The sequence below is a fragment of the Hemicordylus capensis genome, chromosome 1 (genome assembly GCF_027244095.1).
Source record: "Hemicordylus capensis ecotype Gifberg chromosome 1, rHemCap1.1.pri, whole genome shotgun sequence".
Lineage (NCBI taxonomy): Eukaryota > Metazoa > Chordata > Lepidosauria > Squamata > Cordylidae > Hemicordylus > Hemicordylus capensis.
The window spans coordinates 242,823,371-242,838,675 of NC_069657.1; the positions used below are offsets into that span (position 1 = coordinate 242,823,371).

A 15,305-nucleotide genomic window follows, 5' to 3' on the forward strand; every position below is an offset into this window, starting at 1 on the left:
TAGAAGCTTGACTTCGATATTTGTTTTAACTTTGTGCTGGTCGTCAAACAAAATAAAGATCTGATGATGATGATAAGCCTATAACCAGCCCATCACAACCCCAGACACTGGCTCAGTATCTGGGGTTGTGATATGCCTCCCTGAAATCTGATGGAAATGAGTGTTGGATGACCCAACACTCTGTGTGGTGACACACACTCCAAATTCTTCCAGCAGTTTCAGGCAGATGTTCAAGAGAACATCTCTTATTCGGGATCCTAAGGAATTCCACAGATCAAAGGCCAAGAAGTACCCCAGCACCATTATCCAGAAGCTGCCCTGCAAGTATGCTCAGAATCAGCACAAAATGGTGCCCTCCAATCCCAATACATCAAGCTAACCCTCTGAGAAATCCAGCAGAACCAATTGGAACACACTAGTTGCCTCTCTAGTTGCCAGAATGGATCATCAGTCATGGCAATCTCAGTTCCAAATCAAGCTGAACGCCTGATTATAATGGGTCAACACTTCAGATTTGTTTTAAAAGTATGTAGCAAAATCAATACAGCGTTCAGGTGAATGAAAAAAGGTACAAATCCCACACAACCCCCTGAAGAAGAAAGTTTAAAAAAAGAACTGAAGGTGCTTAGGATAACAGCTGGGAAGAGAAAAAGCATAGGATATTTGTCCAGGTCAGCTGAAGAAAATATTGAGGTATAAGCTTTTAGCAAGAACACCTGGAAGAGTAGCAGGAATCAGGAGGGTGACAGGTCCCAGAATGTGGGATTAAGCCTCTTGTTTCTATGACAAACAGTAACAGATGGTAAAGTCTGGATGAAGTCTTACCCTTTCCTCCCTTTCCTCCTCGAAGTCCTGGGTAACCTCGACTACCCATAGTACCAGGCTTTCCTGGTAATCCCTTCTGCCCAACAGACAATGCTGTAAGGTGAAAAACCAGAATATTAGAGGGAAACTTTCCACGTCTGTTCTTTGGAGAATTCACAAAATGAGTTTCAATTATGCATGCAATTTGGTATGCTTTCACTCAGTATTCCTGATGAAGGTGGCAGGATATCATTCTCTTGCTCCCGCATTATTCCTGTCCATTACAAAGTGTGCCTGTAGAAGTCAGGTGAAGGTATTTGCAATCAAAAGCCCTGAATGCCTTCTTTCTTGACAACCACTCACTGCCAAACTTTTTTAAAGTAAAAAGTAAAATGGCTGCTATTCTCATTACCGTCTCAATTTCCATTTCAGAACCGACAGAGTTTCAATTTAGTATTTTGACTTCCTGCATTATATGTGTGTGCGTAGGTTCATATCTATAAGGGTGAAAGATGTTCAATTGGTCAGTACTGATGTCTTAACATCAATACTATGCTGGGCATTAAATTCAGAAACCATGACTGGTTCAAATACACATTAAGATTGTTCACAAGGCAGGGGAGAACTTACCTTCACCCCCAGATGATCTTCATTGTCCTCTTCAGCTTGCCATCGCGCGCCCACACAACCCACACTGCTCCCGGCAGCGTGGATGGCAGGAGGTCGGGAAAACGAGTCCCAGACACGGTATCCCACAATGCACTGCACTATGTGTGTGGTGTATTGGGGGAATCCCCCGTGAGTTGGGCGTTCTAGGTGCCTGACTCTATGTCGGCTTGGGCTGCATGCACCCCGAGTATTCACACAACCAAGGATCTGGGATAAAGGGTGTGTTTGTGGCCTTTAACCCAGGCAAAAGCTTAGGTCAAAAACTTGGACTGCCAGGGGAGGCAGCGACAGGGCTGGCTTTGAGCCTGGCGCTACACACAAACAGCCCTCCTCAGGTAGGGCTGCCCTAACCTGGGTGGGGCTGCTCGTATCTATTTCATCCAGGTACTTTATTTTTACACCTTTACATTTACATTCCAAAATAATAGCACTCAAGGTGGTAAACAAAATACAATAAAACAATATCACAAAATCTATAAAACACCCAGAAAGAGTGTTGGAAAACAAAAAATACAGTAGAGCAAATAATTGTTCACCAAGTTTTCAGAGCAATGCTCAGCTGAACAGAATGGCTTGATGGTCTTTACCATTTTCCTAAAGATGACCAGAGATGGAGGGCAGGAGGGCTTACTGAGGGGCCCTAACTCGGATGAAGGAAATACTTCAGGTGTACCTATATGAAGTGATTGCACATGGATTGTATGAAGTCTTTACTGCTTATGTGGTATATAGGTTGAGGTGATCACCTTAACTTGCAATTTCCATGCATTTTAGAGTATGAATGAAAACTGTAAGCACTTTAAACTTTCCTCTTAAACCAAAGGTTTTCTGTATTTACACATCATGGGGGTTTTTGCAAAGGAAATTAGTTATGTCAGCATTCTGTGTGTGTATTGACATTTGGCCTCTATAATTTTACAACACTTTAGGATGTTTAAGCCACTTCACCAATATTACCTTGCAAAACATGAATAGGATTATGCTCTGCAGTTTAAGACAATTTTAGCAGGAGGAGGTCAGAATGAAACAATCAGGTCATTCACATGACTTTCTGCCGGGCTGGGGAGGGTAGAGGGGGTAAAGGCAGGAGAGCACCTACCTTCTTCCCAGATGATCCATGGACAATAGTAGCTACGCAGCTCACATGGCCACGATTGGCATTGTCGCGAGCCACACAGCATTCTGGATGTTAGGAAAATGCGCCCTGACCTCCAGGATCCCACAATGCATCGCACGATGAACGTGGTTTATTATTTATTAAAAATAAATAAATAGCCCAAGCTATTCTATGTTTGCAGATATTCAGCCTCTTACCTGGACAGCCCGGAGGGCCAGGTGGGCCAGGAAAACCAGGTGCTCCAAGCTCACCATCCAAACCTGGAGGACCTGAATAATTAGCTTGTAAACCTGGATCACCAACATAACCTTTGGGCCCTATTTCTCCAGGCAAACCTCTTCCTCTAGAGGTATCTGAAATGAGAAAAACCTTAATCCTTTTTTAAATGCTCTAGATGAAAAGACATTGATCACATGTCAGCCTTCATAGGTGTACTCAAGTTCTTTGAATATGATTTTAAAACCACCACTACCACCACCACCACCACCACCACCACCACCACCAAAGGCATTAGGTTGCTGATCAGAATAATAGTGATAACATTTGTCATCTGCACACTTCCTTCTTAAGATATGGTGATCAGAAGTGTACGCAGTACTCCAAATGTGGCCACACCATAGATTTGTACAATGGCATTATAATATTCACATTTTATGTTCTATCTTTTATGTTCAAAAATTGAACATTTTTTTAATGTTCACAATGGAAGCAGCTCTTTAGAAGGCAAGGAGAGGCAGCAAACATTTGTTTTCTTTCCTAAAGAAACAAGCAAGCAAGCAAATCAATCAACCAACCATGAAGAAAACAAGAGGGAAAGGGCAAGGCAAGTTTGTTAGGGTTAGACATTTGAGTCACACAGTTTATGGGAGGGGGCCACTTTTCCTGAGGTGGATCAGTTTGGAAGTAGCTCTTAAGAAGACAAGGCTCAGACTAGGGGAATGTTGCTAACCAGAACTCTGTGAACAGGAGTTTGCTAACAGTTATCAAAGGAGTTTTGTATGGAGTTTAGAGCGGAAGTGTGTGGGAAGGCACACAAGCGGTCCCCCTTTATCACAAAGCATGAGGAGAAGGTGAGTGCTACCCCACTTTTGTAATTTTCTTGGAGGACAGAGCTTAAAATTAGGTGACAACTAAAGTGAAGATCTAGTTTTCAAGTAAACAAGCTATTCTAAATAGCCAATAAAATCAGTAATAAAGGTAGAATATCAGCAGGGGAGGGTTCCCAGTGTATTGAATGGAGTGTTGCATGTGTGACTCTCTGCCTGAGGGGCAGAAGTTGTGGGTGTGTTCATGATGCAAAGAAGTCCTGGCTGTCAGTGAACAAGTCTGGTCCTTCGAAGCTAAGGTGGCTGACCTGGAGAAGCTCAGGGAGGCAGAGAGGTATGCGGATGAGACCCTCAGGATGTGATAGAGGCATCCCACTCCCAGGCTGACAGCTCCTATGCATGAATGAAAGTCTCATGGAAGGAAGATATCAGTCTGAAGAAGAGGGGAATGCTCCTTTAGAAGAGACCCCTTCCATAGCTGGTGCGCCCATATGCTCTTGCACACTCCTCCAAAGGCTGGGAGCCTTCTAGTGGTGGGTGATTCAATCATTAGGGGCATAGAGAGATGGGTTTGTGACCTGCATGTAGACCATGCAGTCTCTTGCCTGCAAAGGTTGTGGACGTCACACAGAGTCTGGATAGGCTGTTAGATACGTGTTGGGGAGGAGTCCACTGTCATGGTGCACGTCAGCACCAATAATGTTGGGAAATGCAGTTGGGAGGTCCTGGAAGCCAAATTTGGGCTGCTAGGTAGCATATTGAAGTCCAGGACCTCCAGGGTAGCATTCTCTGAAGCGCTACCTATTCCATGTGCAGGCCAGTGAGACAGGTGATGCTGAGGGGTCTCAATTCGTGGATGAGACAGTGGTGCTGGGAGGAAAAGTTTAGATTTGTTAGACACTGGGATACATTTTGAGGCAAGCGAAGCATGCTCCACTTAGGAACATAGGAAACTGCCATATACTGAGTCAGACCATTGGTCTATCTAGCTCAGTATTGTCTTCACAGACTGGAAGCGGCTTCTCCAAGGTTGCAGACAGGAATCTCTCTCAGCCCTGTCTTGGAGAAGCCAGGGAGGGAACTTGGAACCTTCTGCTCTTCCCAGAGCGGCTCCATCCCCTGAGGGGAATATCTTGCAGTGCTCACACATCAAGTCTCCCATTCAGATGCAACCAGGGCAGACCCTGCTTAGCTATGGGGACAAGTCATGCTTGCTACCACAAGACCAGCTCTCCTCTCCAAAATAAGGGCCGCGACGTGGAGGTCGGTGCCGGCCGGGGACTGGCTTGGGGGCGGGGCTTCTCTTCTCCCCCAGGGGGAGTGGCCGCCCCGCAGGATTCTCTTTCCCCGGCCGCCCTCGGACGCGCGCATGGGCGCGCGGCCTCACTTCCATCTGGAACCAGACAATAGCCCCATTCAGACATTGTTATATATGTGTACAGATATCTGTATACTCTTACACGTTTTTGTTTGAGTGACTTTACCTGCATTCATTTTGAAAGTGAACTTGGGTAAAGTTAAAGTTGTGCCATCGAGTTGGCGCCCACAGAGCCCTGTGTGGTGGTTCTTGGTGGGATACAGGAGGGGTTTACCATTGCCTCCTCCCATGCAGTATGAGATGATGCCTTTCAGCATCTTCCTATATCGCTGCTGCCCAATATAGGAGTTTCCCATAGTCTGGGAAACATACCAGCAGGGATTTGAACCGGCAACCTTCTGCTTGTTAGTCAAGCATTTCCCCACTGTGCTATTAGGTGGCTGTACACTTGAACCAAGATGGAACTGGTTAAAAAAACAGATCTGTAGCACAGAAACCAGTCCACTGCTAGGGAAGCCCTTGCCCTAAGGCTTCTCAGGGGTTGGATGGTTCATCGCCCCCCCAGCCCCATTTTGCCACCTGCACCCCTCCTTTAAGCCACATATGGAGAACTGCTGCCTTTGTGTATTCCTCTGGGGATCTTAAAGATGGGTGCAGGTAATGAAACACAGCTACAGAAGCAAAAACCAGCCCACTGCTGGGGATCCCCTTTAAGGCTTTAAAGGGAGCACTAGGGCAACAATGACGAGGCTTGCTAGCAAACCCCCCCCCCTTTTGCAGCTGCAAAAAGATAGGGTCAAACGTTCTAGATCTGACCCCTTAAGTTTATCCGTCAACAATATCCTCCCCCCCCTCACCTCATAAATAGGGCAATAAAGAACATAGAGGACGATTTCCTCCACTTTATTTTATTTATTTATTTATTTATTATTTTTATTTATTAAAACATTTCTATACCGCCCAAAACTTACATCTCTGGGCGGTTTACAACACTCATCATTACACTTGATGAGTGCCACAAGGACAAAGACGCTGTTCCACTGGGAGTTTGCAAAACCTTTTGAAAACAAAAAGTTGTGAAAGCCTTCCTCAATGGTGCACTGGTAGTATTAACTAGATGACTTTAGTAGAGAATGCTTTCTTAGCCACACAGCAACGTATCCAGGACGTGGAGTTGCAGATGGAACATGCAAAGTTATCGAGTGCCATTTACACAGGAAGTCAGAGCATCGAACCTAAGCCTGCTACATACTTAAGTAGTAACAAAATCCAAAAGTTTAGATGAGCTCTAACACTTGCATGTGTAAATGCTCTTCCAACAGCCGTACTCCAAGGGAGATACCAGGGTATACCATATGAATAAAGATTATGCCCTTGTGGATCTGGTAATGTTGAAACAACTGCTCATGTTCTTCTGTATTGTGATTATTACAGAGACATAAGACGCCAACTAATTGCCCCACTCCTGATCAATTTACCGGGTCATGGAGATGATTTTTATTTAAACTATTTGCTCACTAATCTTAATTCGGATGTTATTCATATTGTGGCCAAATATTGTTATACAGGTGAAACTCGGAAAATTAGAATATCGTGCAAAAGTCCATTAATTTCAGTAATGCAAATTAAAAGGTGAAACTGATATATGAGACAGACGCATTACATGCAAAGCGAGATAAGTCAAGCCTTAATTTGTTAGAATTGTGATGATCATGGCGTACAGCTCATGAAAACCCCAAATCCACAATCCCAGAAAATTAGAATATTACATGGAACCAAGAAGACAAGGATTGTAGAATAGAACAATATCGGACCTCTGAAAAGTATAAGCATGCATATGTATTCAGTACTTGGTTTGGGCCCCTTTTGCAGCAATTACTGCCTCAATGCGGCATGGCATGGATGCTATCAGCCTGTGGCACTGATGAGGTGTTATGGAAGACCAGGATGCTTCATTAGCGGCCTTCAGCTCTTCTGCATTGTTTGGTCTCATGTCTCTCATCCTTCTCTTGGCAATGCCCCATAGATTCTCTATGGGGTCAGGTCAGGCGAGTTTGCTGGCCAATCAAGCACAGTACACTGTATACTTTTTGGAGGTCCAAAGACTGGGGCGAGGGGGAGGTATAATGCTAAACTACAGAAGATTGAATTTATTCTTCATGGGTCAATATCTGAACAAAGTGACAAGCAATTACCACCGGATGGTCCCCACAAGCCAGGAAGGCCAGGACTGCCTTGCTCGCCTCTGTCTCCTCCAGGCCCAGGCGTACCCAGGGCTCCCCAGTCACCTCTTGCTCCTGAAAACAACCCCAAGAGCACAAGTTAGACCTTGGAATTGAGCATTATATACATTCAGCATTCCAGAGATACACACCAGTCTCAAGAATGACCAGGCAAATAAATTCACTTTTGACTGACAACCTACAGTAAACCGCTGCATCATTTTATTACAAATTCTAAGTGCTGATTTCCTAAAAGCTACGGCACTTGGCATAGCATTTGACCCATTATCAATTACCTGTACTTTTGCAGAAAGAACAGTCGGGCTGAGAATATAATCCCCCTTTAAAATAAGATGAATTACAGAACAGCATCTTGACCAAATGTTGAGACTGTTCACATGAGCAGCCCCACCCAGGCTTGGGCAACCCTACCTGGGTAGGGCCACTCATGTGAAGCACCAGGATCAAGGCCGATCTCAGTGCTGCCTCCACGAGTATCCTGGGGTTTTTATCTGGAGATTCTTCACACGTGGCTTTCAGCTCTCGGAGCATCCGGTGAGTGAAGCCACTTTGAATGAGAATCGCGGCATTGTGCTCCCTCTTTTTAGTTGAACTGAAGCAAGCAAAGAAGTAGCAACTGAGGCAGCTCATCAGCTACAAACTCTCCACCCTGGCTCTCCACTCTGAGCGGCACGGTCAGGGCTGCAAAGAGTCTATGTGCCACCAAAGCAGCATGGTCAGATCTGCTGGGATCTCACCGAGCTGGGGTGGTGGTGCAATGTGATCCACTAGAGGGCGCTTTATTATGTTAATACAGTCACTGGCAGCTGCTCCTGCTTTATCCAGAAAACACTCACTAAATGACAGAATTTTTTTTAACCTGGTCAGAAATTGGGATAAACTTGGATTCGGAAGGGAAACCTCAAATTGTGTGTGAAGTGCTCCCAAGATCTTGCATTGACTTTGGTGGAAATCTGGCCCATGTGTGAAAGCACTCCCTCCCTTCCAGGGGAGATTCGGGGTAAAAGTACAGTGTGAAAAAGCTCCTGGCCTTTTACCTGGGTAAAAGGGTGTGAATGCGCTCTTTTACCCAGATCTGGGATTGTGTGTGTGTTTAGGTTGCAAGCAGCCTGAGCAGACACAAAGCCAGGTACTGTGGAGAAACGCCTCAATGCACCACACTCCTCGCATGGTACATTTAGGGATATCTGGAGGCTGGACTTCATTTCCCCAGCCTCCAGAACTCTGTGCTGCCCAGAATAGCACGGATCATGTGGGCACGCAAGCCGTGCGTCCTAAATATGCATCAAGATTGTCTGCCTGTCTAAGCTCGGTCTTGCCTTCCTTCCGCACCCCACACCCCGCCGGCCGCCAAAAATGGTCATGAGAATGACCTTGTTATGTCAATGATAAGGCAAAACCAAGCCATTTCACAAATGAATTTTATGTTAAATGTACTCAAATATCTTGAATGAAGACTTAAGTTTCATGGCCTTTTGCAAAGCAAAGGCTATAAGAGAGAGAATAGTCGTTAACTACTGTTATCTCCATTGCTTTTGGAGCTAGGATTTTCAAGCTGCCCTCTTCTAAAAGGGTATGGTGGTGATCCTTCATCTACTGGTGCTGCGTGGAAGTAAAAATGCACAGTCACTTGAGGGATTGGTATGTGCTACTATCAGTGGGCACATCAATACCCAACAGCAATGTATGTGCAGAGATCTTCCCCATAATGTTCATAGCTGTAATAGCCTGAGGAATGGCAAGGTAAAACCTCCCACTCATCCCAGCCAGGTATCCAACCATTCAAGTCACCACCCACTTTTGCATGCAGACCACACATGCTCAGAGTAAAGGTACAGTGTGCCATCAAGTCAATTTCGACTCCTGGTACCCACAGAGCCCTGTGGTTGACTTTGGAAGAATACAGGAGGGGTTTACCATTGCCTCCTCCCACGCGGTATGAGCTGATGCCTTTCAGCATCTTCCTATATCGATGTTGCCCGATATATAGTACCAGTTTATTCAGCCACAGACCAGCTATCCTTGAGGAACGAAATCTACAAGCGTGGGTGCTGCAGCCTTTACCAGGGTGTCGGTGTTTCTTTACTTCTAGGTTGCATCTTGAGGGTGAAGAAGATGATGGACAAGTTGGCGGCAGATTGGATTTCTGGTCCCAGCAACTAGTGTGGCCACTGTACTACTCAGGAGTCACTCTACAGAACCACTTAATTTCAACAGGATTTCTACCGAGCAGTTTGGTCAGGGTGTCAGCTACTATCCCTGAGAGGTGCTACCCATTTATTGAACTAGGTTTACTAAAGAGTTTTTACTCTCTTTCTCTCCTCATGCTTAATGAAAATAAGAATAGGCAAGATAGGTACATCAAAGAAATTCTCTTTCACAGAAAGCAATACCTTTTACAAGGATGGGCTGCTGTGCATAAGCTGGTGGTCCTTGAATACCCACATCTCCAGGTTCTCCCTGTGTAAATACATATTAATGTCACATAAACATGTTTCACCAATCTTAGTCTGTGGTTGAAAGTTAACTATTTTCATTATTCTGAATGATCAAGAGAACCACAGTGCTTCTCCCTCATGCCACAAGTCCAATAATTTATCTCAGATTGTCCTCCTGTTCCTATGAACTGTCATTTCTCTTCATCCTCTGCTCTTCCCATATGAGCAAGAATGTCCCCACAATTATTGCTAGATTAAATGTACTTTAGGCATTCTCAACTTCACCAGGATATATGCTTTGAACAGTGAACATGAAAGAGGCCCAGGGGCTGAGCCACCATTGGGCCAACGGGTTCAAAGAACCCGGGCTGCCGACCAATCAGGGGCTGCGAGAGTGGCCCCGACACGCCCCTCGCATCTGACGTCAGACATGGGGAGGCTAGTTTAGCTCCCGAGCGGGGGCCGCGCAGCTCCTTCGGGAGCTAAACAAAGGTTGGCGCTGTGTTCGCAGCGCCAGCCTAAGTAGCTCCTGAAGGGGCTGCGCGGCCCCTTCAGGAGTTAAAAGACTGGCGCTGCCTTTGCAGCACAGCCCAGGAGCGGCCCCTTCAGCAGGTAAACTCTCTCTGGGTTGAACGGAGCCTCAAGGCTCCATTCAGCCAGACCACTCCCCCGCGTCTGATGTCAGATGCAGGGGCGTGACTAGCCCCAGCGTCTGACGTCAGACGCGGGAGCGGGGTTAGCGGGGCCGTGGCGGCGGTGGCACACAGGCCGGCAGCGGTCCCACTCCGCCACTGAATAGGTCATTCCACACAACTGACTCTATCTCTGTAGTTAATGATGCTCATTTATGATGAAAGCAACGAACTAAATTAATGAAGTACCTGCATTCCTTTTTGACCAGCGGGCCCAGGGGTGCCATCCCATCCTGGGATACCCTGAAACATACATATGAAATCGATTACTTTGTTATTCTTACTGTCAGCAACTCTTCCTCTATCCATACAAGATGCTCCATCCATAACCGAACACAAAAACCCGTTCAGCACGATTTTTAAAAGGGAACTGGAACTCAACAAAAGCCGACAATTTCTTGGCTGCCTAGAACTAGAACTGCATAAGTTCCAAAATAAAGCATTCAGGAGATTATTTTGAGAGGTGGTGAGGACTCCTATTGAGCAACCTATTCCCCAGGAAATCATCTGAAAAAGAGAGCTGGAGGAGCAAGAGAGAGTGATGGGCAGGGCCTAGGACTGAAGTCCTCTGAGTGCTCAGTGAGAAGCTTGCTCAACTCACCGGCAGTCACCCAGAAACAACAAGGCCTCAGTGTGGAGGATTCTTGAACTGCCCCAGGTTCAAGCTTCTTGTGTTTTCTTGGCACTACTGTACATTTACTCTTTGATGCTGTATTGCCATTCATCCTAAACAGGGTATTTTAAACCGTATTTATTTAGTTCATAAAAACTTTTAACAATTGAAAAATACAGTTTGGAAATTTCTTAAATAGCTATCACTGTATTCATTTTAAAGAGTTGCACTACAAGCAAAATAATTTGATATTATTCTGCATGAAATGTATCTAAATCAGTGTGGTGTAGTGGTTAGAATGTTGGACTAGGACTAGGGAGACCCAAGTTCAAATCCCCCTTCAAAAAAATACTGATGAACCTGAACTGCACAATTTGAAAGCGTCAACTCCCTGGTTCCGGACTTCCTCCCACATCTCTATTTGCTTCCTGAATCCTTTCCCCCATGAATCAGCTGCTGTTCTGCTTCTTTCTTTTGACATGTACTTGAGATATTCCACTATTGTGCTCACTGGTACTTGAGAACAAGAAGATTCAACATTTTGTGCAGGAATTCACCACATGCTAGTGAAACCCACACCACACATGATCCAGCATCAAGATGAATAATTATTAAACATATGTGACAATTGGAGTGGTAATTCTGTACCATCTAGTAACCACCTTCTCATTCAGGTCCCTAATATGCAAAGATAGTGATTTATGGCAAGTTTTATTCTATATTTTTCTCCAACAATCAGTTCCCAAAACTTTATCTAAATCCAACTCCCACTTTCTCCATATAATTCTGGCCTTTTTAGTTCCATCTACATGAATTTCATATTTTGTGAAGAATAGATAGTGAGCCTCTTGAATAGAAAATACTCTTTATGATAAGTTTCCTTTTTTTCTTGAAAGGGTAGGGGCTCCACAAGAGCAAGGAGTGCACATGCCAATTTGCATCATGCTAGAAATATACATTTGATTTTAAGGCTGCATACTTACTATGTTCCCTTTAGCACCTTTTAGACCATTGACTCCTGGCAAACCCTATTAAAAATATGGTATTATTGACAATGTCGAACAATAGAACTTTCAACATCTGCTACATCTTAACATAAGTCTTGGCAAATCTGAGATCTCAAAAATAGGGCATATGATTGGAAAGGCCCAGTTTGGGGATACTTCCCCCAACCTTCTCCTTAGACATGATGGGGAATAGAGATGGCTCCTTCTCACCCTGTCAATTAGATGTGCCGGATTAAACTATCTTTGGATGTCCACCTACAGCTGTAATTATTATACCCATCCCATGGCAGCTTCACTGACAATCTAGCCTGGAAGCAATCTGGGAAACTGCTATATTTTACCTTAGAAGTAACTTGGGGCTGGGGTATCTCTTGGGCCACATTTGTCCATATGAATCTTCCAGGACCTTCCAATCTGCATTGTTGGCTTGGCTCTCAATTCTGCTACTGACTCATATTTGGTTGACAGAGGCTAGGGACAGGGCCTTTTTGGTTGTGGCTCTTTGGCTTTGGAATGCCTTCTTAGGAGAGATTCACCAGGCTCCCTCACTAAGGATTTTAAAAAAAGATTTAAACACCCTCCTCTTTAGAGAGTTTTCTAAGTATTTTAACTAGCTATCTGTACCAGCTTGACTTTTAAACTTGGTTTTCTTTGGAATTCAGGGTTTTAGCACTGGTTTTCATTCTGCTATATTACCTGTATTTTTTTTTAACTATATGTTGTTTTATTGTGGTTTGTTATTGTTGTGAGCTGCCCCAAGCAGCATTGTGCTAGATATAACAATTTTAAATAAACAAAATAGTTCTATTAGAGCCTCAGCAGGTGTAAGGCTGATGAAGGACCAATTGGCTATGGAAAATGAGAGATACAAGCCCTGTTCAGATAGTCATCAAGTTTATTTACAGTCAAAGACCAGAAATCAAAACATATGCACAAATAAGAATCAACAGCTTACAGTAGTTTGGTATAATGTCTCAGCATAACAACTAAAACCCAAGTTACATGAGCTGGTCTACTATTTGATACCTAACTTTCCTAGCCACCACACAGAACTTTGCGACATTAGTCGTTATCTCCTTTTTTAAAAATCAGAAAGCAAATAATTAACATAAAATATGTCTGTATGCCCTGGATAATCGACCAATAGCGAGGGAATAAAATGTTGACAAAAGTCCCTGTAAAGGGAACAGTAAAGTAAAATGTGAAAAATCTATAGGAATCATTCTGAAACCACCCTCCAAATCAGCTGAAGGTAATACATTAAATCAGGCCAACGTGAACATCCTGTGATATTTAGCAATTGTAAGTTTATCTAAATAACTCTCAGGTTTGTTGTTATAGGGCTGTAGTCCCCCAAAAATGTTCTTGGGGATTAAAGACCAATCAATTTGTGCCTCCATCTCATATATCCATTGTTTTAGTGCCAATCTCGCATGGATGAATCCCATCTTCAGCAGGACATCTAAGCTAAAGCCATAAAGGCTTAGCTTGCAAAAAACTGACGATTTCCAAGGGGAGTTAAAGCTATCCATAAGGGTCAGATATTTTCAAAAGCACTGCTACAGTGGCATAAACAGGTCAGAAGTCCCACTCCTGACCTGTCACTCATGCACAGAGCAACATTTGTCTGAACAGGGAAGCATCGATGGTGGGTGCTTCTGTTATTGTGAGGCTGGTGCAATTCAGTGATGTTTTTAAAAACATCTGAGTAGGGCTACAATAGGTATCAGTGCTATTTAGGCAATAGGAGTGTGATGTAGTATTGTATGCTGTAGTTAGTTTCAGTTTCACCTCAACCTTATATCTTACATTTAAGCCATACATTGAAATGATCCCAGATTGTACCCCTTATATTCATAATTCATTGTTTCCTATTTTTAATCTTATTTCTCTATTCCGATGTACTGTATGTACACACACACACACACCTGTCAACTAAAGATAACACTTCATGCATCTGATGAAGTGGGCTCTACTCCACAAAGGTTTATGCTGGAATATATTTGTTATTTTTTAACCTGCCACAAGAATCTTTACTGCTTTTGTCAAAACAGACTAACATGGCTTGTTCTGTGGAAAACCATTAGTTTTATATTTTAAACTGGGAAGTGTGGACTGGGAGAATGGATAAAGAAGATTAAAATCTCATATCAACTTTTCATGCACAAATGTTGACCCAGTGTCTTCTCTATCTTTGAATGACAGCTCCTCACTTTACCACTAAGTTTCTGCAGCCTGCTTTGAGTTACATCTGCACTTAGGGAAGCATCTGTACAGTACAGGCTGCCCACTTCCATCCTGCAGACACCTTAAACAATCCTTACATACATCTTGCTCAATGGCAGGACCACGCACCCACTCACAGTATACCCACATAATGCACACTATTATATGTTAGGGATGTGCAGGGAACCGGCAGGGGCCCATTCAATGGCAGGGTGGTGGTGGCTTTAAGGGTGGGGGAGGATGAACTTACTCCCCCTGCCCCGGCGTGTTTCCCCAACCAGCGCACATCTTGCTAAAAGTCCATTGGGGTGGCAGCATACCTCCCTGCTGCCCGACTCCGACATTATCCAGAAGTAACCAGAAGTAGCAGCTGCACCCAACGTGCGCGCGTGCAAATGCGGCGTGCACGACTCGCACAGTCACAGTTGCTACTTCCGGTTAATGTTGGAGCGGGGCAGCAGGGAGGTACAACATGCATCAGTGGGGGAAACGTGGTGGCAGGGTGTGTGTGTAAGTGCATCCTCCCCCACCCTTAAAGCCACCCCCCGTTGACCCCTCGAGCTGGGCAACGTTTGAACCAGTTCGAAGGCCCATAAAAGGGCCTCCGAGCCTGTTAATGCACATCCCTATTATATGTCATAATATGTCACAGGCAAAGAGGATAAGTATGTGAAAAAGGAGCACAGAGAGAAAATAGCTGCACATGACTCAGATGTGATGGCTTGCTACTGGAAAAGGAAAGGAAAAAACATACCAGAGCCTCAATTTGAACTGGGGTGAAAAATCCCTCCCAATATCATATATGGGGTGACCAATCAGACCCTCCATCTATTAGCCATCCAAAAAAAGTTTAATTGGAAGCACCATCAAAATCCATGCCACATAAATGCTGTATCTAATTGTGATGATCTCTCATGTTCCAGAGGAATGGCAGAAGATGAATCATACTGAGGTGCAGGGGGAGATTAATTTCTTCTTGATTTTGGATTATGTACTTACTCTGCTTCCTGGAAAGCCTGTTATTCCTTCTTCTCCCTTTTCGCCGGGATATGCATGTGAACCCTACAAAAAAAATCAAAGCAAATCTCAGATGTAATTTATCATAAACTACAGAGTGGACATTTACAACACT

The 15,305-nt window shown here is 44.3% G+C and overlaps 1 protein-coding gene across 3 annotated transcripts in view; it reads right to left on the reverse strand.

Moving 5' to 3' along the window:
• Positions 1-15,305, reverse strand: part of COL4A2 (collagen type IV alpha 2 chain) — a 253,515-nt gene that overhangs the window by 88,825 nt on the left and 149,385 nt on the right. For all 3 annotated transcript variants that reach the window (XR_008313134.1, XM_053283866.1, XM_053283865.1), the window contains exons 15-21: positions 15,173-15,235; positions 11,924-11,968; positions 10,517-10,570; positions 9,591-9,657; positions 7,150-7,251; positions 2,788-2,943; positions 826-918 (exon numbers count right to left, since the gene is read on the reverse strand). Coding sequence is in view for 2 of the 3 variants with exons in the window: in XM_053283866.1 (XP_053139841.1) it covers positions 826-918; positions 2,788-2,943; positions 7,150-7,251; positions 9,591-9,657; positions 10,517-10,570; positions 11,924-11,968; positions 15,173-15,235 (580 nt within the window). In the remaining variant the exon portion in view is untranslated. The remainder of the gene's footprint in view (positions 1-825; positions 919-2,787; positions 2,944-7,149; positions 7,252-9,590; positions 9,658-10,516; positions 10,571-11,923; positions 11,969-15,172; positions 15,236-15,305) is intronic.